The 25,661-nt window shown below is 36.8% G+C and overlaps 3 protein-coding genes across 7 annotated transcripts in view; all 3 read right to left on the reverse strand.

Moving 5' to 3' along the window:
* ccser2b (coiled-coil serine-rich protein 2b) overlaps nt 1-25,661 on the reverse strand; it is a 158,837-nt gene that overhangs the window by 48,634 nt on the left and 84,542 nt on the right. The gene's annotated exons all lie outside the window — the stretch shown is intronic.
* On the reverse strand, nt 1,300-13,576 carry LOC135720505 (uncharacterized). The gene is made up of 9 exons (XM_065242659.2): nt 13,439-13,576; nt 13,166-13,318; nt 9,944-10,077; nt 8,457-8,593; nt 5,302-5,395; nt 4,879-5,217; nt 4,467-4,647; nt 4,260-4,387; nt 1,300-4,150 (listed from the first exon to the last, which is right to left on the reverse strand). Exons 1-9 carry the CDS (start codon nt 13,545-13,547, stop codon nt 3,833-3,835), a joined length of 1,593 nt encoding a protein of 530 aa, XP_065098731.1. The 5' UTR covers nt 13,548-13,576; the 3' UTR covers nt 1,300-3,832.
* Nucleotides 13,790-25,069, reverse strand: LOC135720503 (uncharacterized). Its single transcript, XM_065242652.2, has 2 exons — nt 23,573-25,069; nt 13,790-21,922 (listed from the first exon to the last, which is right to left on the reverse strand). Exon 2 carries the CDS (start codon nt 20,547-20,549, stop codon nt 13,809-13,811), a length of 6,741 nt encoding a protein of 2,246 aa, XP_065098724.1. The 5' UTR covers nt 20,550-21,922; nt 23,573-25,069; the 3' UTR covers nt 13,790-13,808.

The following is a 25,661-nucleotide window of genomic DNA, read 5'->3' on the forward strand; positions in this document are numbered from 1 at the left end:
ATGAAAACTGTGTGTGTGTCTGTGTACGCACATGCACATACCTAGTTTTTATTATGTTGAGAGGACCAAATGTCCCCATAAAGAATAAAAAATGTGTGTGTGTGTGTGTGTGTGTGTGTGCGCGCGCACACACACATGTGCACAAACACCTGGTATTTACGTTGTGGGGACCAAATGTCCCCACACAGATAAGAATGAATCAAATAGATGGGTGTTTGTTTTTGTGTGTGTGTGTGTGTGTGTGTGTGTGTGTGTGTGTGTGTGTGTGTGTGTGTGTGTGTGTGTGTGTGTGTGTGTGTGTGTGTGTGTGCATTTAAATAATAGGGTTGCATCATCCCTGATAGTAAATGTGATAAATTGAATTCATCTACATTTATGTAATATGATAAAATCATAATATATATCTTGTTCATGTGACAGATTGTTGTTAATGGCTCTGATGTGGGTATATTTTATTGGAATCTTTTTAACCTGGAATGTTTTAAAGGCAATGTTAATCCTAATGTGTACTTGTTGATCAGGATGAAGTTTCACAGCTGATAATTTCTTACAGTATCTATTCCAAAATACAGTAGACAGGATCGTGATAACTGTAGTATGTTTGCAGTACTCCTGCTCTGATATGTGAGTGTGTGCTACTAATAAAAACAAGATCCAGAAGGGTGTTGTTTTCAGTAGTCCCAGTGTGGATCAGTTGTGTATATCCTTTGTCATTAAACAGTTTCAAAATGGGTTTGTTCCCATGGGACAGCTGGTCTTCATTGAAGTCTCCTAAAATGATAACAGGGTTGATGTTTATGATTTCCAGGGATGTCAGAAGGGCATTTAGGTTAGTCAAAAACACTCCTAGGTTGTATTTAGGTGGTCTGTAGATTACTGTGACCACACTGTAAAAAAGGCAGTGTTAAATTAACACTTAAAGAGTTAATTTTAACACTTCTTAGGAGCACATATGGTCCCACTCTAATAAGAGTAAAAAGTACACTGTTTGTAGTGTAAAATTTACAGTGTAAACACAGCACCTGAAAGTGTAAAAGAAATACACTGACAGTGTATTACTTTACACTTGTTTTGTTGTATGAATTTTACACTAAGGGGGATTTATTACATTTTGGTGTTGATTTTACTCCTTTAAATTACTCTCTGAATAACACATATTAAGTGTTCTTGGGTCAAAATCTATTTTTACACTGCTTGAAATGCTAATGCTCACCAAACCTAAAATAAAGATTCTTCAGACAGTTGTAAACATAAATATTTTTATTTATCAAATTGGCAACATTAAAACATGACATGTGTACATTTTAACTTGTCACTTTCACTGTATTAATTTATTGATAAAAGACAAAATCATTAAGTTTACAATAAAACCATTCATTCTAGATTTTAACAAAAGTGCAGTAAGGCACAACAAACCAAGAGGAACTATCAGACCCATAGGACATCTGCATATCAAAGGGTTTGTAATAAACAAGTTCATTGACATTGAAGACATTCAAAGATTCACTTGGTCTTGGATCAATTCTATAGGCATAAAGGTGATCATCAAAGCAAATAGTTTTGAGCTGTGATGCAACCAGTATCACAACTTCATTTCTAACTATAATATCTTTGATTTTATAAAACACTGGCAAATCAATGTCTACTTCACCACAAACAATTAAACCAGAACGATACTCAGTTCCATTATACTTCACCCACTTTACTGAGAGAATGTCAGTTTCAAGAGGAATGTTTAACTTGGATGCAATCTGAACATTTTCACTGAAGTCACAGAGAGAGACCATCTTTCCTGGCCCGAGCACTAATCTGTCATGGTTGAAGGCTTCCCAGGCAAATGCCATGCAATTCTGATGTTTTTTTGCAAGTGTCAGAGTGATGTTCTTAAAACATTTTTGTTGTGTCTTAAAGAAATTATGTTTGGACTCGTACCGCATGGACCACATGTGAATAATAGGCCCAATATTTCGTATACACCGGGGGTAATGACTCATTATATGATGTTTAGGCAGGAGGTTCTTGCCTGGAAATAAGCACTTGAAAAGCCTGTGATGTTCGGCAATTAAGTGTTTCAAATAAATTGTAAGGCCCTCAGTTAAGATAGGAGAAAATACAATGTTTACTATTTGTAGTAAAAGCAGTAGTAGCTGCCAGTGTTTGTCATCTTGGGGCATAATGTCACCAAATATTAATGGCACATTCCGGAGTAGACACCAACACTGTATTGCATTTATACCCAGATCATTGCTCTCCTCAACAAGTTTTACAGCAGGAGGTCGATTCTTCTTCTCCATGTACCCATAATTAAATGAATGCAGTCTGCCATCTAACTCTTTGGCGGTCAAAAAATTGGTTTGCAGATAACACAAAATAAGTTTTAATTCAAACTGTGCAATGCCCTCTAAAACATCGTGCATTATGTCTACAGAATAATTGTCCGATGTATTGAAGTATTGCAGAGTGTTGAGCAAACATTTGCGTTTCACGCCATAAACATGAGGTAGCGCTGGGTCTGATTGCACAGCTTCACAGTGTCTCAGGTGTGACTCTTTAGTGCGGAAGGTTACATTGGGCTCATCTTCACAGAATACGGTTTGATAATCTTCCCTTTCAGCAAGACAAAACCTACAGCTATTCCGAGCTCTAAATGATTCAACAAATCCAAAAAGGCAATGTAAACCCAGATTATCTCCCGTTACTTGGACAATGCTGCCACGTACATAACCGTTGGGTCCTTCTATTCCTTTTGTCTCAAGGACTTTTATTTCATTGACAACAGGTTCTAAAATTGCATCAAATCCATAGGTTTTGATGTCTTGAGCATGAAAAAGTGCACATAAATGTATGTTTGCTAAAGATGAATTAAAACGTGGTTGGAAGTTTCTCAAAGAAAAATATATACCCCCCAATTTGTGAATTCCCTTTTTTGATCCCAATGGATTGGCAGTCTCAAAGTCATCATAAAACAATTGAATCTGAAGTGCATTTTTTTCCTTGGAAAACAGGGGATGGCTCTTTATGTATAGTCCGTCTTCAATGTCAGTGTAAATACCATCTTTTTTAGGTAGACCAGACTTAAACCTGTATGAGGTCTTTGGGTGTTTTAAAATGCCCTGCAAGGTTTGATTAATTGAAACATAAGCAAACTTGTCAGTCACTGGAACTTGCTCATATAAACCAGTAGTCTTGTTTTTTCTGTTGTCAAATCTAACCCCAAGTACCTTCTCCACAGGCTGAACAATTGCCCATTTTGTTGTAAAATAGGAGTTCCGTTTACACGCAGAATTAAGTGCGGTGAAAGGGTTTTCAATTTCTTGAAATGACTGTTCAATTGTACTTCTAATGTCTGTATTCTGTGAAGATAAGCAATTTAAAGCGGTCTCTTTTACTTGGTCCTGGATGTCCTGAACTACTTCTTCCATAGACATAACAAAAGTATTAATGGTATTTTGACTGACACCTGCAGCCTGCAATTGTGCTATTGCTGATGCGCACAAATCAGTGGTGTTTTTATTGGATAATGGCAAAGAACTATCATTTGAACATGAAGCCATATCAATATTACTTGACAGTTCAACAGCTGTATGATGAACAACAGCACTATCACTAACATCTACTGGAACGTCATTACTTTGTTCATGAACTCTATGCAAGTGTTTGCGAAATCCTGAAAAGGTACCAAATTCCAAACAACATCCTGCCTGACCACATTTTAGACGAAGTGATTTGCCAGATAACAGTCCATGAACTAACTTAAGATGTCGCACAAGCACATTTGTATTCTCCAGGAAGCAAAAACAGACAAAACAAATCATTTTTACTTAGAAAACTCTTAACGCATGAATCTGGCTCTGAGCTCAGCAACTCTTGGACTCTCTTTCACCTGGCCAATGTCAATCTCAAAAATGGTTGTTTGTATGAAGGTGTACATGTTGTTAAGCACATTACTGTAAGACACACCAAAAACAAAGTGTGCCTTGAACAGTTCGTCAAAGGCACCCAGACCACTCACTGACTTGCATGGTATGGCTTTCTTGTCAAGAATTATGTAGTATCCATGAATGCTGTTTTTCTTCGTTCCAACTGCTAGCAGGTATGGCTGTGTCCTCTCTTCAATGGAATCAAGGTGTTCCTGAATGTTCGTCCCCACCTTAAGAAAAACAAAACAATACTTAAAGGCAGATCTCTATTTGCCTCTCTCTATATTAGTTTTATAATCAATTCTTGCAGACAGGTAGAATCAAAAATAACAAATGTACTTTTTTGAAGATGACAAGGTGTTTCTCAGCTTGAGATGCAGACATTTTTCCAGGTCTCTTGCGGCCTTGTGGTGACGGTGGAATTAAATGAAGTAAGAGAATAATTGAAGCAAGATCTCTGCCCCATCCTAAAAAAGATGGAAGTGTTAGCAAACAAAACATGCACATACAGTCTCTACATAATCTTATGAATTCCAATAGTCCAACCTTCAACATCGGTTTCACTGCCCACAGCCGATTCTGCAGAATCAATCAGGTCCTGAAGTTCTTGAGAGAAGTGAAGGCCTTTGCTTTGTTGAATGACCTTCTGCATGAATACAGTTGGCCACCTTTCCAAAAACTTAGCTGAAGTCTTTTCCCCAAAAATCAAAACGAAATCCAGCTCAACCTGTAAAAACCATTACAACAGAAAAAAACTAAGTATCTAAATGAATGGTTATTTGCTATAAAATAAATATTCTGTTGTTGTTGTTAGAACTTCAACTCAAAAAGACAACATTTGTGGAATTGTCTTTTTCACATAAAAAATTATATTTTATACATATAAATTTATATAAAAAATTATTTATAAAAATTAAATATCTTATATATTTATCAACCAATTAACACATTGCCTTACCAGGCCTTTAATGTCCAGATAACGGGGAAATTCAGTCAGCACTTCAGCGCATCTGCTTGGATCATGAATCATCTTACGACGATACTGAAATGTCTCCTTCATTTTGGCCTTTACTGTGTGTGCCTCTGAAGTATGCTTCAGTAGAGAAATAGCTTCCCTACACTGTTCTTCTGTCATGATAACCCCTGAGCTGGATGAAGTGTCTCTCTGCGCCTTTGGGCCACCACTGAAAGACTGGGAGAAACATCTACGGGTCTCTGATGGTGCACTGTTCCTCTGAATGTTCTTAATTTTCCAAGACAAGTACCCTTGTCCACTTTTGGGGTCATAATAATGTTCCTTAAAAAAAACAAAGGCGTTTTAATTGAAACAACAGTGACCAACTACACCATAGCTACATATGTAACTAAATATTTCACTTACATATCCATGCTTTGTATAAGGATCCCGAAGATATGGAAACAGGGCAACAATTCCTTGAGCATACATTTCTCTTATGTGTTTGGGGGGAGATGTGCTGTCAAATTAAATTGAGAAACAATGAAATAAGATTTTGCCTGCATATTTCTTTGATAAACAGTGTTGTCACATAGTTTGACTATTGGTTTTACATGATATTCATCCTTCTGTGATTGCCGATTCATTACATTTTTGAATGTTAAAATAACTCTGCATCCTAGTGTTAATTTCGTCAGACGAGACGAGACAAAATATGTTCGTAAACAACCTTCCTTTCCATGACTAAGACGAGACGATGACGAGACTGCGGCAATGTCCAAAAATGCTGACTAATGCGGCTTTCACATAGGACGTGGTTTGCGCTGCACTGCGCTATGAAACCCATTCATTTCAATGGCTTGCGCCGCGCGAGGGCGGTTTGTTGTTGCGTCGAGCAAAGCGCGGGCTCAAGCTGCGGTCAAAGTTCAAAATAGTTGAGCAAAGCGCGGGCTCAAGCTGCGGTCAAAGTTCAAAATAGTTGAACTTTTGCGCTGCGCTCTGTGACGATTACCCGCGCGGCCAATAGAAACGGGGCGTCCAAACAAAATGGACGAAGAGCTGCTTATACTCGGGTCTGGCCAGCAGAGCACAAGCGGCGAGGGCAGCGCACACCGCTTCCTATGTGAAAGCCGCATAAGACTAAATTAACATGCATCATTGTTGACGAAAAAAGACGAGACTAAAATGTTTTGCATAAAATAAAAACTAAGATAAAATATCTCTTCATTTTCGTCTACAATTGTCACTACTACATTTTATGCAATGAGGTCATATCTGAATGTGTTCATGTCTGTGTGCTCTTATTATGAAACTGCGCGTCCGTCATAACTCCAGACGAGCTCATCGCTGTTTTTATCGGATTTTGTATCAAATAATCCTCAATCAATATGGTTTTTCAACAATTGCACACGCAGCGCGATTCTGCTATGGAAAAGGCATACGGGATCAGGTCAGTAAGAGTCTCATGTGTAAAATGAGCCCACACATTATGATTAATATTTCACAAACAGCTAAAAAGTTTAGTGTTATACAGCCTTGTGCTGATGTTTGTGTGTTGTATTCTCGTGCATCTGTTGTCTTCAGTAACTTAGACGGCTTGTCTTTCTGATCCACATTCGATATTTACCAACATTGTTCATGTACCTAGCCAGTATTCTGAATGTACAGTATATTGTGAGGACAAAAGCTTATTATTTAGTAACTGATCACTGTCTGGTTGCTTTCCTATCGCCCATCATTAAATGAATGGTGACGCAATTTACATGCGATAGAAATACGTCACTGCCATTAACAAAGTTGCATTCAACAAAAATCATTCAACAAGTGTATTGTGTCAGGTGATTATGATATTTAACCAATATTTGAGATGTGTGAAACACTATTTGACTGAAATGGTTATCAGAAATAATCTCAGAAATAATTTATTTTAAAAAAGGCAAAAATGTTTTAACTAAAACTTGACAGATATATTGGGTTTTCTTTTGACTAAAATGATAAGAGTTTTAGTTGACTAAAACTTGACTAACAAAAAAAGATATGCAAAACACTAAGACTAAATTAAAAATATAAGATGTCGATCTCAGACATGACTCCAAGCCTATTTGAGTTTTAATTTGAGCTGCCTCATCTTACTCCACTCCTCCAAATCTAACTGACACCGTGATTGTAAGTTAAACCAAGACCGCATGCGGCATCTGGATATGCCTGCGAAGCATTACGCAAAGTGCATAAACATTATCGAACTGCCGTCATCGTTGTATCAGGATAATTTATACAGAGAAAATGAATCAATCAATCAATCAAATGTTTTTGAATTATCGCCCAGCACTAGGTGCCTTTTTGCCTTTTTCAGAACCAATATTGTTGCATCATCACTCTCTCTGTCGCCAACAGGATTTTCCACAATTGCACTAGTTTTTTCACTCTTTTGTGGGAAAATTGCCGCTCCAAATTCACAAAGCAAACCAATGTGTTTAGGTCTGCTGCCTTGTTATACGTCACGCGAGTGAAAGTGGAATACCGCAAATGAGGAAGAGAGAACAGACAAATGATCACATCTGATTGGTGAATGAATAGGGTTTAGTTTTACCCAGTGCAGTGAGTTTGAGCAAATTGACTGATATAGCATCCTGGATTGTTCTAATGTAAATACATGAACACGTGAATGCAGCATCTGAATACAGGGAAATACTGTAAGTGAATCGCCATAATTTAGAAAGACCACCGATGTTTGAATCGTGATTCTTTTTTTTTATCGTGCAGCCCTAGTACAGAGTACTTAAAGACAAGTTCGGTATTTTACACTTAAAGCCCTGTTTTCAGATTGTTTATGGTAAAATGGATCGGTTTTGACAGAAATTTCGACATGAGAATTCGACTGAGAATTTTAGGGTGTTTGCGTTTCGTCTCACACCTCTACAATGGGTTTAATGGTGCACTGGAACAATCCTTCCTAAAATGCATTAAACTTTAGTTTACAAAGATGTGAAACTCACCGAGTGGTCAGGGCTGTTCACTGATATGCTCACACAAAAATCGCTGCAAAAGATGCTTTCCAACAGGAGTTTTAGCATTCATTGTTAACTTATGGACCTATTTTTCCAAACGCCTCACTACCGTCTATTCTTCCGTCGAGAGCTTAAATAATAAACACATCAGCCCAGGTGGTGGCGATAATCCGCCTTTGCCAATTGCAAGAATACAAACGGGTTCCCAGCACGGAGTAATACCGTACCTCACAGCACATCTAATACAAGTTAATGGAGTTGGCAAAAACTACGATAAAACCTGTTGGAATGTGTCTTTTGTGTCTTTTTGTGTGAGCATATCAGTGAACACCCCTGACCACTCGGTGAGTTTCACATCTTTGTAAACGAAAGTTTAATGCATTTTAGGAAGGATTGTTCCAGTGCACCTATAAACCCATTGTAGAGGTGGGAGGTGAAACACGAACATCCGAAAATTCTCGGGGCAGCCGCATATGTCAATTTCATTCAAAACCGTTCTAATTCATCATAAACAATCTGAAAACAGAGGTTTAAGTGTAAAACACCGAACTTGTCCTTTAAAATAAGTGTTACCTGTGCTTTTCAGTCATATCTGCAGTAAGAATGTTGATCATCTTTCTCCTGGTGCTGTCAGACAAACTTTTGGTTTTGTTGTATTCTCTGATGATTGCATCCCCACCAGGTTTGGTCTGCAAGATCTTTTGGACCAGCTGCAAACAGTTACACAATATTATAAACCACAACCATATCCACCACAGGAACCTGTCAAATTGAGTGTGTGCTGCTCAGACAGTGGCCCTGCGTAAAGCATTAAAGGAAAACTACACCGTTTTTCAATATTTTACTATGTTCTTACCTTAACAAACAAAATAATTCATCCTTGTCTTTTTTCAATGTGTGCAGTTCATTTTTGGCCTAGCCCCATTCATTCCTTAGAATCCAAACAGGGATGAATTTAGAAGCCCTCAAACACTTCCATGTTTTCCCTATTTAAAGACTGTTACATGAGTAGTTACACGAGTAAGTATGGTGGCACAAAATAAAACCTGCCGATTTTTTTAAGTGAATAAAAAAGATAACTATATTGTATGGCGGAAAAGCACATCATCATGTTGATGATGTTACTGCGCCAGAGGTCCAAGTGCTGCAAACAAGTGGTCTTCCGCCATACAATATAGTTCCTCTTTTAAATCCGCTTAGAAAAGCACTACGTTTTATTTTGTACCACCAAACTTTTTCGTATAACTACTCGTCTTAAATAGGAAAAACGTTGATGTGTTTGGTCACTTCTAACTTTATCTCTGAATGGTACAATTGAATGAATGGGGCTAAGCTAAATGCTATCGAAGTGTCGCAGCGTGCTCCAGTGCTTACGTGCACCCACACAGATGACAGAGGGATGTATCAACAATTCTTAGTTAAGGTAATAACATATTTTAATATTGAAGATAAGTAGACTATTCCTTTAAAGGGACACTTCACCCATTTGCATTAAGCTTTGTATAGTTAGCAACCCAGTCATGTTTTTGAATGGTCATGCATCGTTCCCCAAGTTTCCCCTGAGACAGGAGAATTATGGATTTCAGTGTTGCACTTCCTTCTTTCAATGATGTAAAAATCATAATTTTGCATCATTGAAAGCAGGAAGTCCTATATCTTTGTAGAGGGGGTAAGACTACAAACACTCCTTTTCTCCATCAAATAGGCACCAAAATCAAAATGTGTTACATTTTGACTACAAATATGATCCACTTTCAATAAAGATTAACGTTTCCACGGGTGTAATGCTCCTTTAAACCTTGGCATTTAACTAATGCATTAACACACTGACGTTGTGTTATGTATATTGTCATAAAACAAGACACTTCCTTCTCAATCTGACAACGTCTAAGTACAGAAAATGCCATGGCCAGATGAATACAGATGTATATCCACTGACCACTTGTAATCCAATCACCAATGCCAGGATCGGTGCAAAGTTAGTATTTTTTATTTTTTAAAGTCACATTGCTAAATTTGTAATACCATAAAATAACATGCAAAGCACAAAACACACTCACACTTCCAGCTTCATCTTCAGCTCTTCTTTTTCTTGTAGCGCTATCATCACTCAGAAGAACAGCGTCATCAGATTCATATTGTGCTGTTGAGCTTTCTTCACTTGATGCTGAAGCAATCTTGCTCAGTTCGGTTTCTGTCAGAAACAAAATTAGTCTTAGAAACAAAAATTTTTTCTTAAATATTGCGGTGCATAATAATTTAAATTAGGACCATGTGGTATATTAATATCAGTATTAGAACATGTTTATAAATTTACTTCATTTTCTTTATAATTTATAATTTGGATACAAGAAAAAAACAGATACACAAAAATCTGAACATTTTTAAGACGTTATTTTAAACTAAAATGACATACAGCAAGACTTGATACTGTAGTCCCTGACTGAAAATTTAGGGGCAAATCTTAAATCAGCCTGGACACAATTACTGTATATACATTTTCCCCAAAACTGTGTTACTGACAAATACTTTTATAATAGATTAGTTATAAGGTTATATTTGACTTGTTGCAGGTAACACATTATTTTATTAAACTAAAAATATATATATGTTAAGTCATAGTGTTAGTACAGTTAGCATATTGTAATGAGACAAATGACAACATACTTTAATCCTTTAGAAGTTACATTCCGTTTTCCTGAACTGGTAACCTGATTTCTGCAGGGTTCCTACAGGTTTCTTCAAGTTAAATTCAAGTCTTTTTAAGACCTTTTTAAGACCATTTATATAAAAAATTAATACCCATTTCACGTCCCTACCAGCAAAGAAAAACTAAAATACTTAAACTTGTGTTCATTTATTTTTCCGATGTGAAATGGGTAAAAAGATTATAAGCCAAGCAAGTGTGAAAATTTTTTTTCAGTAGGCCATAGAAAGTTTGCCAAACAATGTAAAGTTGTTAAGGAATTTCTGAGATTTTCTTTGATTTTTCCCACTTCTCCTTTGCCTGTTGCTGTGTTGTGTTGCAGTCTATGATTGTGGTGATCTTCATTTACTGAAGGTATCACGTGTTCGCAGTATTTTGTACTGTGACCCGGGACTGTGTTGCGTTCTCAATTATTGGATCCGCCACTCTTTATTTATACTACTTTATTAAACAAACAGAGATGCAAACACATGTATGTTCAAAAAAGAGAAAGGTAATCTAAGCCCTCACACCCAGGCAAATATCCAGATACTTAGGCTACATTGCCACAGACCCCTGCCATCCCTACCAACCTAGGTATATAGAGAAAAATGAAATTCGAAAATCAAAAGACGCCGACATTAATTTGGAATATTCAATTTCATTTTTTATGTTAAACCAAAACTCTTATTGAACTATCTAGCACTTCTTCTTGCTTTACTCCTTCTTCCTCTTCTTCCTGGCCACCTCCTGCAACGTATCCAGGGCCTTCCATCTGGCTGCATTCATTTATATTAATTTCACATTATATTTCATAAATCCAACCATAAATGAACAAAGCTGACAATGTTTGTCAAAGCATCACAAAACACTTTACTGTTTTTGCACTGACATATGAAGCAATACTTGTGTAGATGACCCCTTTTATCAAACTCTTTTGAATACAATAATATGTATAGTATATTAATGATAGAAAGTGCAGGTCTAGAGATTATAAATGTAATCGGTGTGTTATGGTTTATGTAGTTTTCTTTCCTTTTTTAGATAGAGCAGAAGCAGTAAAAGTGCCTCTTTTAATTCCTCTCTTGCAGATTAAAAGAGCTTAATCCACTTATTATTTTAGATTCAAAAGTCTACTTGCTGTCCCAGTGACTGGTGACTTTATATTAGAGCTTTGCGTTTTTTATATCTAGAGTCAGCTTGAGCTTTGCTCGTGCAATGGGCTTAATTAACATTCACATTGCTTTTTTGCTACCATCTTTGTGATCTTTGAGCAAACTTTTTAGATATAAAAAGATGGTTCATTAATAAGAATATTATTAAACAAAGGGACGGAGAAAGAAAGTGCAGCGCGTGGTCGTGACTTTCAAACCAAGCCAGTTGTTATCGCAATAGAAACGGAGGCACGCAGCTTGAAACTGCACGTGAACATTAGCGCTGACTGACCTTGATCACGGCCGTTTTCCTATCGACTCGGGTTTTACACATAATGTTAATCGGACCCGGTCCTCCGTGAAAACCTCTATAAATACAACTCTGCTCAAGTTCAGAAACATGTTACGCTGAACTCGCTTCATGTCGCACCCAATTCATCGAGAAACAGAGAGCATGTGAACGTACAGCAGACTCATCGGGAGAGACACGATGTGCTCGCAACCAAAATGCCATTAATAATAAAAAGGCGCAGGCGCTTAAAAGCGATGTGTTTGCATCCCTGATTTAATCAAAATGTGGTTGACAAAGAAACTTTTAAGGAAAAATACAATATGGAGAAGTTACATACAGCACAATTTTTAAGACCCAGACATCAAAATGTAAGACGTTTTTAAGTCTTTTTAAGGTATTATTTCCAAATTCATAAATTCAATGCTTTTAAGGCTTTTTAAGACCCCGCGGGAACCCTGTAAATCTCTCTCATCTATAATGTTTTTGTGTTCATTTATAAGTTCCCACGCTCTCTCCATCGCTCATCTACTCACGGTTCTGTTTTTAACTTCTGGTGGTGCTGCGTACATCCATCGGTAGACGGACGGAGCACATGGTGACAAAGATTGATGCATAAATTAACCCAAATGAGCGGTAAAACCTGGTGGTGAAGCATTCGATTATTTGTCGCGGGTGACCCGCGGCGCCTGTCTGCAAAAGCCTTTGACACAACTCAGCCATGTGCAGCTGCACATGTCGCAGATTCCTTTAATCTACCACACTAGTCTGCACACTGGTGGCCTCGCGATTTACCCGGCTTTTTTAACACGCGTTCTCAACGTTTGCATAAAGATAGTGCGAGTTGACATGATGCGAAAGACATGCAAAGCAAAAAGTAAAGCATGCCATTCAGACTAACATTAGGTAAATAAATTATAATCGCAAATCAACTTTTATACACAATTACTGAAAATTTTTAATTCTGTGTCCAACAATTCCCTGTCATATTCTGTGTAAGTTAACGTTAGAAGACAGCATTTTAATATCTATTGTTAAATGCGTCACAAAAACGTGTTAACGCGTTGACTGTTAGTGGTCGGAATTACTTAGCAAAGCACGGACACTAAAGTAATGTCACACTAATGCTTTTAAAATATAAAAATATTCTTACCATTAGAAGAATTATCCACTTTGAGCATAAAAACGCCCAAATTCGGCTGCTTCAGAACCTCCTCGAAAACGTCGTCATCAACTTCAGTGCCAGACTCATCATAAAGCCTCGCCTCAGCCCGACTGGAGGCGGCAATCCCGAACTTTATAAATGCTGTGAACAAACCAAAATTACATTCACCCCAGTGGCTATGTTAATTGACAGGAAAATTATATGCTTATTGTTTCTAATATACTTTACAAGTGCTTTTAAGTTAACGTTAACTTAGCCTACCTTCGTCCAGAAAATCAGAAAGTTTCAAATCGCTGTGAGAAACTTTTACATATTTCTGTTCACTTCTGAACTTAACTTTGATAAGCATCCTTAAACCTGGCAAATACATTTAAATAGTCATTTCAAAACCCTTTTGACATCATTTATATTTTTATTATACATTATTTAAAATAGAGAAAGACAGACAGTTAACCTACCTTCTGCTTGCAAGAACATAAAATGGCGTCTTCGTCTTCAGCAACAGTCATTGAGGGGAGGAGTCAAGATCATTTGCCGGGTGTTTTGCACTTTCAGAGTAAAAATAAAATTACACCACACAGCCCCTCTGTAGCTACACTCCAAACGAGTACTCATTAACACTGTAAATTGTTTATTTAACACTCTTGGAATTAATAACATTTAACACTTTGATTTCTACACTGCTAATTTTACTGTGCAGTGCTTCTTTGGGGTGTTCTACTTTTAAAACCAAATATTCCAGGTCTGTCACGTTCTGTATGTACATCAGAGGATGAGCTTGTAAGCTATTTCTCACATAAATGGCCACTCCACCACCATTTCTGTTTGCCAACTGTAGATTATTTGTGTAGGATGTATGTCTGTTGCGATTATAAATTCTGTATCCTTCCAGCTGGAGACACTCATGAGCAGATGAGCCAGACAGGTGTGTTTCAGTGAGACACAAAACATCAGCCAACAAAAGCTCATGATGACTTTTTAAATCATCCATATGACACTGTAGTCCCTCTGTGTTATGATGAATGATAGTAAGAGGAGAATTTACATCATACTCAGTGTGTAGAAGAGGTTGGACATGTTGAAAATCAGCTTTTGACATGTTCTCCAAAGAGGCATTTATTTCTGGATCACAGTAAATTTTTTTTTCATCAAAGTCTATGATGTGCAATCCACTAAGCGCTGTGGTTCTGCTTAGTGCAACATATGCCATGCCTGGTTCAAAAATATGCTTCAGAGATACAACAGCACGATCAGTTGTCATTCCTTGAACTTTGTGTATAGTGCATGCAAAAGCAAGTTTCATGGGAAATTGCCTTCGAACTGTTCCCTTTTTTTTTAGTGGCTCCTCTGACCTCTCAATATAAACAATGTTGTCATCTCCACCAGGTGCTTTGTTACGATGTTTATGTCCAGCATTTACATCATCCAGGTAAAGACCAATTAACAGCACATATGGAACACCATCTCGTTCCTGAGTTGTAATTTTTGCCACTTTACCAAAAGTACCATTAACCAGTCCATCTTCCACATCAATATTTCTGGTAAGCATTACTCGTGCACCAATTGCAATCTGTAGTTTGTCAATAAGATCACCTTTGTCTCCTTTAAATGGTGCAGTTTGCTTTTTCATTTCACCTGTTCGTGGATCTTTTTTGTAGTCATTGGCATCAATGGTAATAATATTTGAAAATTGAGAGAATATGGCTGCAGTATTGTGATTGTCTACCTCTTTATTGGTTGCAAAAATGTGTAAAACATCAGTGGGGCACTCTTCGGGAGACAAACGTGTGGCAGTTTGTAACATGCACTGGTCTGCAGCTGTGAGCCTGTCATGCTTCTGTTTTACTCTTAGTCTGTTGAGCAGCTCAGCATATTCAAGGTCCTCTCTCTGTCTCATAATCTGTGTCAGTGTTATGATCTGAAATTGATCTTTCCAGAAGTCCAACACATGATTCTCATACACACAGAGTGGTCTAGCTTTTCCAAGCGGTGGCAATTGTAAAAAATCTCCAACAGCAAGAACAGACAATCCACCAAAAGGTTTCTGGTTTCCTTTAATCTGTTGCAGTCTCCAGTTAACATATGCAAACAAATGTTTTGATACCATAGATATTTCATCTATTATTATAATGTGTACATTAGAAAAATCTGCCCTGATTTCATCCAAGCTGTTTCCTAGGCCTTGGTATGGAGGTTTTAAGCTTCTTGGGAGTTTTAAAAGACAGTGCAATGTTTTACCAGAAATGTTAAAAGCAGCAGTACCCGTAAATGCTGTTAAAAGAACTGTTGGTTTGGAAATGTCAGTGTGCTCTCTCACGCATGGAAGTTTGCGCAATATTTTAGATGCTTCTGCATGAATAGATTTAATAACATGTGATTTGCCAACTCCTGCTCCTCCATTCAAAAAATATAGAAACTGTTGTGGGTTTTCACCAGAAACACATCTTTTGCACCAGTCTCGCACGGCATAAAATACTGAAGCTTGTATTTGATTCAAGCTTTGAAACATTTTGCGAATCTGTGCAGAATTGAGCTGGGGAACTTCTATTACTGGCATAGCTGTATTATTGACAGAAGAAGATGCTGTATATTCAGGAATATCATCTTGTTCATCGTTTGCATCAGATGGTTCACGCTCCATTATGCATTCCAGCCTGATCACCTCAGTTGCCGGTGCTAATGTAGTCCATGCATCCTCGACTGGACCGTTCTGTTCAAAATCCTCAATTGCTTGTTCTATTGCCTCATTATGCTTCTCATACTTTTCACGGTTTCCATTTACAATCATGCACACGCGTTGCAGTTCATCAGTGCCGGGAAGGTTTACTGAAGCAAATTTGTAAAATGATTCATATGTTGGGAATCTTGGAGACTTAAGCTGTTCATCAGTGCGATATGGTAGGTAGAGTTTTAACAATGTCCCAAAGTATTTTTCTGGGTTTTTTTGTTCTGAGAAACGGGCAAATCTAATAACAGCAGGTTTACCCCGTGTTCTTTTTTGAATGTGTCCTATATTCTTTTGAAGTGGCAAAACATTTTTACCCTTTTTCTGTCTTCCATAAACAATGCGGTATTCACTTGCAAATTCTGCCATGCACATTTTATCAAATTCAGGTTTGTTTGGTCTGGCCTTGTACTTTTCTGGGAGTCCAGTCATCCACACATTCTCTAAGTCAGGGTCCATTGTCTGCAAATACTTCATTGGTAAACTCATTTTTACAGCATTGTCATCAGTGGGTATGAATATGACAGCTCGTGATGATGATTTCAGTTTTAGACTGCATGTGCGAGCAACTGCTTCTTGAGCGGAAACTTCCCTAGATTTTGCATAGCAATTCATGACCTGCTTCATGCTTTCACAGTCAGACATGTTATCATGAGTTGAATCTTTTATTACTTTTTTTAAATAATCACTCATCTCATGTTCAGCTTTTGAAATGTATGAGAGAATGTACATGATACAACTGTATGGATTGATAATGAACTGTATGTCCATGTTTGCATTCCAGGCTCTTAACAGCATTGGATTATAGCCATTAACCCAGCAGTCACGTGGTCGTCTCTCCATGACAATTACATTTGATGTTGACAGACATTGAAAATATTTTTTATATTCTTCATAAGTCATGTTTGCTTTTTGAAGCAGCTGTGTTGTGGTTTCAAAACTCTGTGTTGTGTCATTCAGCAGATCCCACACTTTTTGAAGTTGTGCTTTTGCTTGTGCAGTACTGTCATTTTCTCTCTCCTCTGTTGCTTCATTTTCTTCATCAGACTGATCTATTGGAGGAGGCCTGGGATGAGTTATCATGGTCGTGTTCATGGGTGGTTTAGGAAATCCAAATCTACAGTGCTTATTGTTTTTTCTACAGGATTTGGAGTGGTTTCGACTGTGCATCTGTACTTCACTTACAATTCTATGCAGTTCTGGGTCTTTGTTTGGGTCTGGTAGTTTACATGAGATATATTTATCAATAAAATTGCACACATCTTCATCTTGATCTTTTTCAAATTCTGGAGAATCTTTCACCCAAAATAAGCAGTGAATGTGTGGAGAGCCACGCTGTTGAAATTCTACTCTATAAAAAAAGTCAATTACCTCACCTATGGGTTGAGCAGGTGACATTATTAGATCTCTTATCAAGGCTTCAACTCGTTTTTCAAACATGCGCATGGCTGTGACTGGGTTGCTTTTAAGAATGTCACATTTCTCTGACCAGTCTAATTCAGAAAAGTTCACTGTTTCACCTTGTTGGGCTTTAATAGCAGTAATAACTTCTGGCCATCTCATCTCAGCAGCACTAAATGTACAGAAAAATGTAGGTGTGCCCAGTTGTCTTAGCATAGAGAACAAATCACGCAGAGTCTTCTCCCAGTAAGCTGGTGTTCCTCTTAGTGGCTGCATGAAACGTGTTGCCTCTTTGTTGTGTACAAGTTTTTCTAACTCAGATTTATTCTGCAGCAGTAAACAGTTTATTCTACGACCATCACGTGTCATAGGTTTTGCTTTTCTCAACTGAATGGACATACTAGATTTGGCCATGTGCATTTCTGTGACAAACTGTGCAAAAAATATGTAGTTTGTATCCTTCGCGCAACGGTTATCTACAGAGAATAACCTGGTGTTAAAGTATCTGCTGGGGGAGACACATTTCACTCTGTCAGTTTCATCAAAAGTGTTGTTACCATCAGGAAACTGCACTGGAAATGCCATAGACTCAAGCTTAGGAATTTTAAAAATGCTTACAGGACTGTTTTTCTCTGCAGGGGCAATACAAAATATTCCATCATCATAAGACAACAAATGTTGACCAGGATCTGGGGGCTGTAGACATGTGTCCAAGACAAGACCAGATTGTTGTTCATTATTAGATTCAGGGTCATCACTTGAATTATCATGTTCATTTTCATTGCTTTGTCGTTCTGTGTTTTCACTTTGGCTGTTGTTGTCAATGTCCATTGGCTCATTGTGTGCACTGCTGTCATTTAAAGACTGTTCATTCAGCATTTCATCTGCCAGCGGAGATGGATTTATAACAATATTTTTATATTCGGAATGCGTATCTTTAAGTTTTCCTAAAGCAGATAAAACTTTGTGCATATTAATAGTCTGATACTGATAATGACCTTGGTAACAAAGACGTCTTTTCAGTTTCACTGTAAGCAGCTGCGATTCACTTCTTGGTCTAGGTAAACAATTAACTGTTGTTTCCACTTCAGATGCAACTGAAATCACAGCACCCTTTATAGCTCTCTGTTGGCCTTTAGGAAGTGTTAAGATTTTAGCAAAAGGAATGTACTTTGCAATAACATGTCTTTCTAGAATATTCAAATTGCATAGCTCTGGAGGAATAGGACTAAACTGAAGCTTATTGGCTACAGCAATGTCTGGCATTGTACCTCTCAAAAGTGTTGAATGGCAGCTGTGACAGATCCATTCTGTGTTCCTCTTACAGTGATCAGTACAATCAGAACATATATGAACATAGTTACCTGTCAAACATAGTGAAACAACTGTTGGGTTCTTTTGATAGCTTTCACGATCACAGGTGCGCACTTGATTTGAGAAGAGTGCTCTTGCACAGCATGTGCATATATATGTTGGTCCCTGTTTTATAATGTCTCTGAAAGTTTGCAATGCCTTCAATATCACTGGATTCTGTATTTCAACAGGTTGGTTATGTCTGAACACTTGTGTGGCCTGGCGCACACAGTCAATTACTTTATATTTGTGCTGTATGTCTTGTGCACAGTTTATCTTGTGAAGTAATTTGAGTGCTGATATCCCGTCTTTAGCTTTGAATAAATTATATGCCTTCTGACGAGCTCTGAAAAGCGAGTCATGTTGATAACGTTTTTTAAACATGACCTTTCTTTGTTCATAGAAGTTTGAATCTATTTTGCACCGGTTTTTATAATAGTCTTTTAGCCTTTGCCTGAAAATTGCATCTCTTGAATATCTATCAGTTATGTACCTCTTATGCTTTTCTTTTAATTTATCATTGTTCCTGTAATTTCTCATGGCATACGTTTTTTGTCTCTCTCTAAAGTGCTCATCCATTCTGTAATTTTTTGTGATATAAGTTCTTTGTCTCTCCCTGAATTTTGCATTACTACTGTAACTGCTGATTATTTTTCTCTTCTTTTTCTCTCTGTATTCCTCATTATTCCTGTAATTCATAATAGCATAAATTCTTTTTTTATTCTTATATTCTTCAGATTTTTTATAGTTGTTTATCATGGCTTTTTTGTTTAAATTCATTTTTTTGTGCCATTTTATCTTGTAATCCTTGCGCCTTCTGGATTTGTTAAGCTTTTTTGATTGTTGATTTAAGTCGGATGTTTCCAAACAGTGATCATTTGGATCTGACAATATAATTTGAATTGAGGAATCTTTTGAGATGTTATGAGAAAGTTTATTTAATTGAACATTTTTGTCTCTGTCCAAATTGTCAGTTACAGTAGTTTGAATCTCCATTTCATCTTCATCTGTTATGTTGACTGGACACTGAACTGGATTTCGGACCTGAATTTGCTGTTGTGACGATGCACATTGGTCATTAGTGGACAGAAATTGAGATGCTACACACGGCTCTATGTTATCAAGATACTCCATGGAGACATCAGTACATACTGTTGTGCTTGTGAATGATACTGGCAGCAGATCAAATTGCACGTTATCGCTTAACTGGAAACACCCTTGAAACAACAGCAACAGTCTCTCTATCATGTCTTCTAAACGTGAAAATGTCAACATTACAGCAGTACCCGTGCCATCATTAGTAGACATGCCATCTGGTGTTCTGCAGTGTGAATCAAAAAATCCAAACCTCCCTGAGCGATCTCTAAACAAAGCAACACAATAAAGTCCACACAAAAACAGGCAGTTGCTGATTTCACTTCTGAAACATTGCAGAGTATTCTCGAGGTTGTCATAGCTGCCTAGTGCAGGTGCATCTCTTAGTAATCCAAACTTCTGGCCATGTTTAATGATGTTGTAAGAGCACAAGTTTGTCTCAAGTTTATCCGGTAGCTCATCAAAATCAAGGAAATTACTCCGAAATTGTCCTTTACTCTGTAGTGTTTGCTTGACAAGAGTGTACAAAGCATCACCTTTCTTTAAAATGTCATCTAATTCCAAACTGGTCAGCTCATTACGTTCGTTGTGCACCGCGAGAAACATTAAGGAATTGCACGTGCATTGTTGCCCCCTCGAATAAATACCGTACCTCGGGTCACTTTGACAGTGGGACGCCGTAACAGAGAGCACGTCTGGGCTTACGTCACTCGCACTTGACACGGAGTTAATGCACAGTGAAGCTTCTACCTTTCTGCGCTGCTTCTGGGCTTCACTTCGTTTACCTTTACGTGGCATGACGATGGAACAGGTGTTAGAAATCTAAAGATCTGTTTATAGCAAAGTACCTTTCGTATGTTAAACAAGTGCAAATTTTCCGGATAAAACCTTAATAACAAATACAAAGACCCACTCAATGAATATTAATGCTTATTATACGTTATGCTAGTATACCACGGTAACAAGTGTCAACCTACTGTATTTACATACACACAATGTAACTGTTATACCGTCAAGCCTTTGTATTTCACTGAATTATAAAATGTTAACTAAAGGCAATGCCAGTAATGCAACCAATTAGTAAAGGCAAATGTTACAACGTGGTAAGATTCAAATATGAACTTGCCAAACCAAAATACTTTACTGATATTTTAATTACCTTTAAATGTACTGCACTCAAATAACAATTACAACAAGAGTCAAACTGTAAATATAATACTGATATATTAATTAGCTTTTAAAGTACAGGACTGAAATTTTAGTAACAAGTCAACAAATTAAATATACAAACACACAAAACTATAGCAATTGAACTGTTATACTGTCAAACACTGTCAACCCCAATATTGTACAAAAATGTTAACCAAAAGCAATATCAGAAATGCAACCAATTAATAAAGGTAAATGTTACAATGTGGTAAGATTCAAAGAGGAACTTGGCAAACCAAAATATTTTAATGACCTTTAAATGTAGTCTATTCAAATAGCAGTTACAACAACAGTCAAACTTAGAATATTTTACTGATATATTAAAGTACTGTACTAAAATTTCACCGTTAAAACAGTCAAGAAATTAGATATACAAACACACAAGACTATAGCAATGGAACTGTTGAACTGTTAACCCCAATATTGTACAGAAATGATAACCAAAGGCAATATAACTAATGCAATTAATTAGTAGAGTATAAGCAAATGTGAAAAGACTCAGATATAAATGTAATACGTTTCAAAGATGAACTTCAAAAACAATTTTTTTTTTACTGATATATTAATGACTTTTAAAAGTACTGTAATGTGTATTATCTATTATAAGCAGTCTAAAAGACTATAGGAAATTATGTAATTTTAAAACTATAGTAAATTATTGTGTGTGTTGATGGTGTTGATTTCCCAACGCAGTCCTCTAATCAACGTTGCTTTGTGAAGACACTCAAGGCAGCAGGGCACACTGGAGCTGTAGGTAGTTCTGTTCTCACTTTTTCTGTCAAAGCAAAAAGTTAAAGGGACGTTCTGTTTTGGGGAAGTCGGTGTATGGGGGTTAGGGCAACAGATTGGTTGGGTGGGGTAAAAAATTGGGTCGTTTTTTTTGGGTAGAAATTGTAGGCTTTGTTTTTTTAGTTGAATCGGTGATTTTTTGGGTTTCCTGGCAGTTTTTAAGAGGCAAGCTGCTTGGGTATGCATGGCATGTTTTGCAGTGTTTAAATGCGGTTTGGATGCGTTTGAAGAGGAAGCAAGCAAGCAAAGCAGCAACGTTTTGAAATGCGCAGCCAGGTGTTTGTGAAGTAAAAGTACAGAATAGAAGAGAAGCAATGATTTTAGCAAGATAAAAGTTTGAAAGAAAATGTATATAAAGGTCAGGACAGGACATGACAAACAAACACAACACAAAGAGAAAAAAAACAAGTTAGTTACATTCTAAAGTCAAAATAGCACGCATATTACAGAATGATTAACAGTACATACTTAATTGTACAAAACATATTGCAGGACAAAAATAAGTTAAAATTTTTGTTTAAACTCAAAGTATTAAGATCATATTAAAACTACACTCTAATATCAGTTTTTGAAAAGGCTGAATTATCTTGGTTACACAGAATATAGGTCCAGTCTGTATGTCCATTCTGTTAAGGGTGGGGCAGTCAAAAGCTGATGCTCTGTACAGTGTTAAGTGTATGACACAAACTGACTCTGATTTCTTCTTTTAAAATCATATAATATTTTTCATTTTCCATGCAAACTGCTGATTAAATTTAATAGTGCATGTTCCTTCATGAGGTCATAAAGTAACCAGGCAGTGAAAATCAATTGTGCATTGCAGTTACTAGATGCTACCTTTAAACCATATTGGCTGCCATTTTGGCAGAAACAAGGATGTGACTACACATGGGTTTGTTGTGTTCAGATTGACTAGACAGCAGGACGATGTATGATCTTATGTTTTGGGCATGTAATGCGCAATATTCTGACAGCCAGGTATGTGATATGTAGTAATTTTTTAATCTGTACAAATTTTATGTTGAGTAATATTATTCAGCCTTAGGAAAATTATTTTAATAAAATCCCAGTCATCTCTCCCCCATTGTTATAGCAATAGTTTGTCTAAAAATAAAATTTTTATGTTTATCAGCTTACCATCAAGCCATCCGAATTGTAGGTGACTTTGTTTCTTCAGTAAAACACAAATGTAGATTTTTAACTCCAACCCTTCAGTCTCTCAGTGAATATGCATGTGGATGGTATTAAAATTTGATAGAGAAAAATAACTCTGCGGCTCGTGACGACACATCAATGTCCTAAGAGATAAAACTGAACCAACAGGTTGCGAACCAACTTCATAGGTGCATACTGCCACCTATTGTATCGGGTGCACTGCATGAGGGTGCATAAGCACTATACGGGGCAACGATATAGTAGGTGGCGGTATGCTCTTATGAAGTTGGTTTGCAACCTACCCTTAAACACCAAGAAGAAGATGTGTACACACGTACTCCTTTAGGCATAGTGCTGTATTGAAGGTAAAAAAATTATATAAATACTTTTCGGTTTCTTGCACAAACCGATCGTTTCGTATCTTAGGACATTGAGTTGTCGTCATGAGCCGCAGAGTTTAATTTGGATTTGTCTGTACATTCCTCTAAGTTTTGTTACCACCCACATGCATTATACATCTGACAGACTGAAACAGTTGGGAGTTAAAAATCTATATTTGTGTTTTACTGAAGAAACAAATTCACCTACATCTTGGATGGCCTGGGGGTAAGCTGATAAACATAAGATGAATTATTGCTTTAAATGTGAAATATGTAACTGTTACTTACAAAGATGAATTAGATGTCCAATCTAGGAAAAACAAAATCAACAAAAACGACAAATTAGTTCAAAGTAGGCATGACCACATTTACAGTGTATTTAGAAAGTACTTAAACCCCTTTACTTTATTTGCAAATTTGTTATGTTTGCATTAATCCTTTTAATAATTTATATATACCTCAAGAATTTAAAATTATATTACTTTCCAAAGATAATGCAGTTTAACGCAGTCACAATATTAAACACTGTGGACTGGTTTCACAGACAAGCCTATTAAGCATCTTTAAAAAGCACTCCTTTGAAGAAGACATTACTGGTGTGTATCATAAGACAAATCAATGGCACTGGCATATCTTAAGATGTGTTTTACTAAACCTTCTCTGTGAACCTGGGGGTGTGTTAATAAAAGTCCCATGTCAGATGCAGCTTTTCAAGGCCTAATTAAAATGTTCTGACTCAAAAAAAAAAAAGAATTTAAATCATTCTCATTAATCAACATCTAGTACCCCATAATGACAAAGTGAAAACTGAATTTAAGACATTTCTGTAAAATGTTTTAAAGGAAAAAAATAATTTCAAATTTACTTAAGTATTCAGACCCTTTGCGATAACACTAGAAATTTTGTTTAGGTGCCATTTATTTGTGTTGATCAACGCCGATATTTTCTACACCTTGACTCGAGTCCACTGAGATATCCTCACTAAAACCTTATCAAAATGACCCTAAGCAAAGAACAAGGACAACACAGTAGTGGTTTAGGGACAACTATGTGAGAAGTGGACCAACCAAAGCCCCGACTTCAACCTCACCAAGCATCTCTGGAGAGACCTGAAAACGGCTGTCAGCCGACAGTTCACATCCAAACTCACTGAGCTTGAAAGGATTTAAAAGGAAGAATGGCAGAAATTCCTTCAATCCAGATGTGCAAAGCTTGTTGCGTCATTCCCAAAAAGACTCGAGGCTGTACTTGCTGCAAAAAGTGCTTCAACTAACTACCAAGTAAAGTGTCTGAATAATTTCAGTTTTTTTCTTCTTTTAAATACATTTAGACATTTCCAAAATCCTGTTTTCAGTTTCTCATAATGGGGTACTGAGTGCAGATTAATAATAAGGGGGGGGGGGGATTATTGTAGTATCAGATTGAGACCTAACAAAATTGAACTGTGTAGGGGGTCTAAATAGTTTCTAAATACAAAGGTCCACAATGTGCAGTATTATGTCATTCAAACTTCAGTGTTTCTGCTGTCCTATAATAATTGGTAAAAATTAAGTCTTGATCTTATTTAGTCGTACCCAAAATGATCTAGTTAGTCACATATGCTTCAGAATAAACAATTAATTATATGATATTCCTGTTCAAAATGTTCCCTTTCCTGTGGTATTAATGTAAAGATTGTTAATTTAATAAATTATCGCATCAGGCAACACAATAGAACCTAAACTGTAAAATTCCACCTTCAGAATTATTTTTTTTTTTTAACTCACCCCCTTGTCATCCAAGATGTTTGTCTTTCTTTGTTCAGTTGAATACAACCAGACCTATATTAAATAATACCCTGGCTGTTCCTTGCTTTGTAATGGCTCTGATCAGAGACCAAATGTTTAGAAGCTCCAAAAACTGCATCCATCCATTAGTAAAGTAATCAAAATTTAATGTATCCAGTGGGTTAATAAAAAAACAATTCATATTTGGACCTTTTAGTTACAAAACATACCTTAAATAAACAGACAATAAAACATTTAGTGTCTAACGACTGTCAGTTTTGTCACAACTCATGATGAAACACAAGAACCAATAAGATTTTACATACCACTATATTTAAATCTATAGTTGATTTTGTTTTATAAAATTACGTATATGTAACTAATCACTAAAAGTGCTCAGAACTAAACTTTTTCTTATAAACCTTATACTTTGCTTCTAAATACATTTATTAAACCACTGGGTTGTATATGGATTACTTTAATGATGGATGGATGGACTTTTTTGAGATCGTGAATGTTTGGTCCATGATCAAACTTATTACAAAGCAAAAAGGAGCCAGGATATTAATAATTAGAACTCTGATTGTGTTCAGCTGATGAAAAAAAGGCAT

This window comes from Paramisgurnus dabryanus, chromosome 1, assembly GCF_030506205.2.
Source record: "Paramisgurnus dabryanus chromosome 1, PD_genome_1.1, whole genome shotgun sequence".
NCBI classification, from domain to species: Eukaryota; Metazoa; Chordata; class Actinopteri; order Cypriniformes; family Cobitidae; genus Paramisgurnus; species Paramisgurnus dabryanus.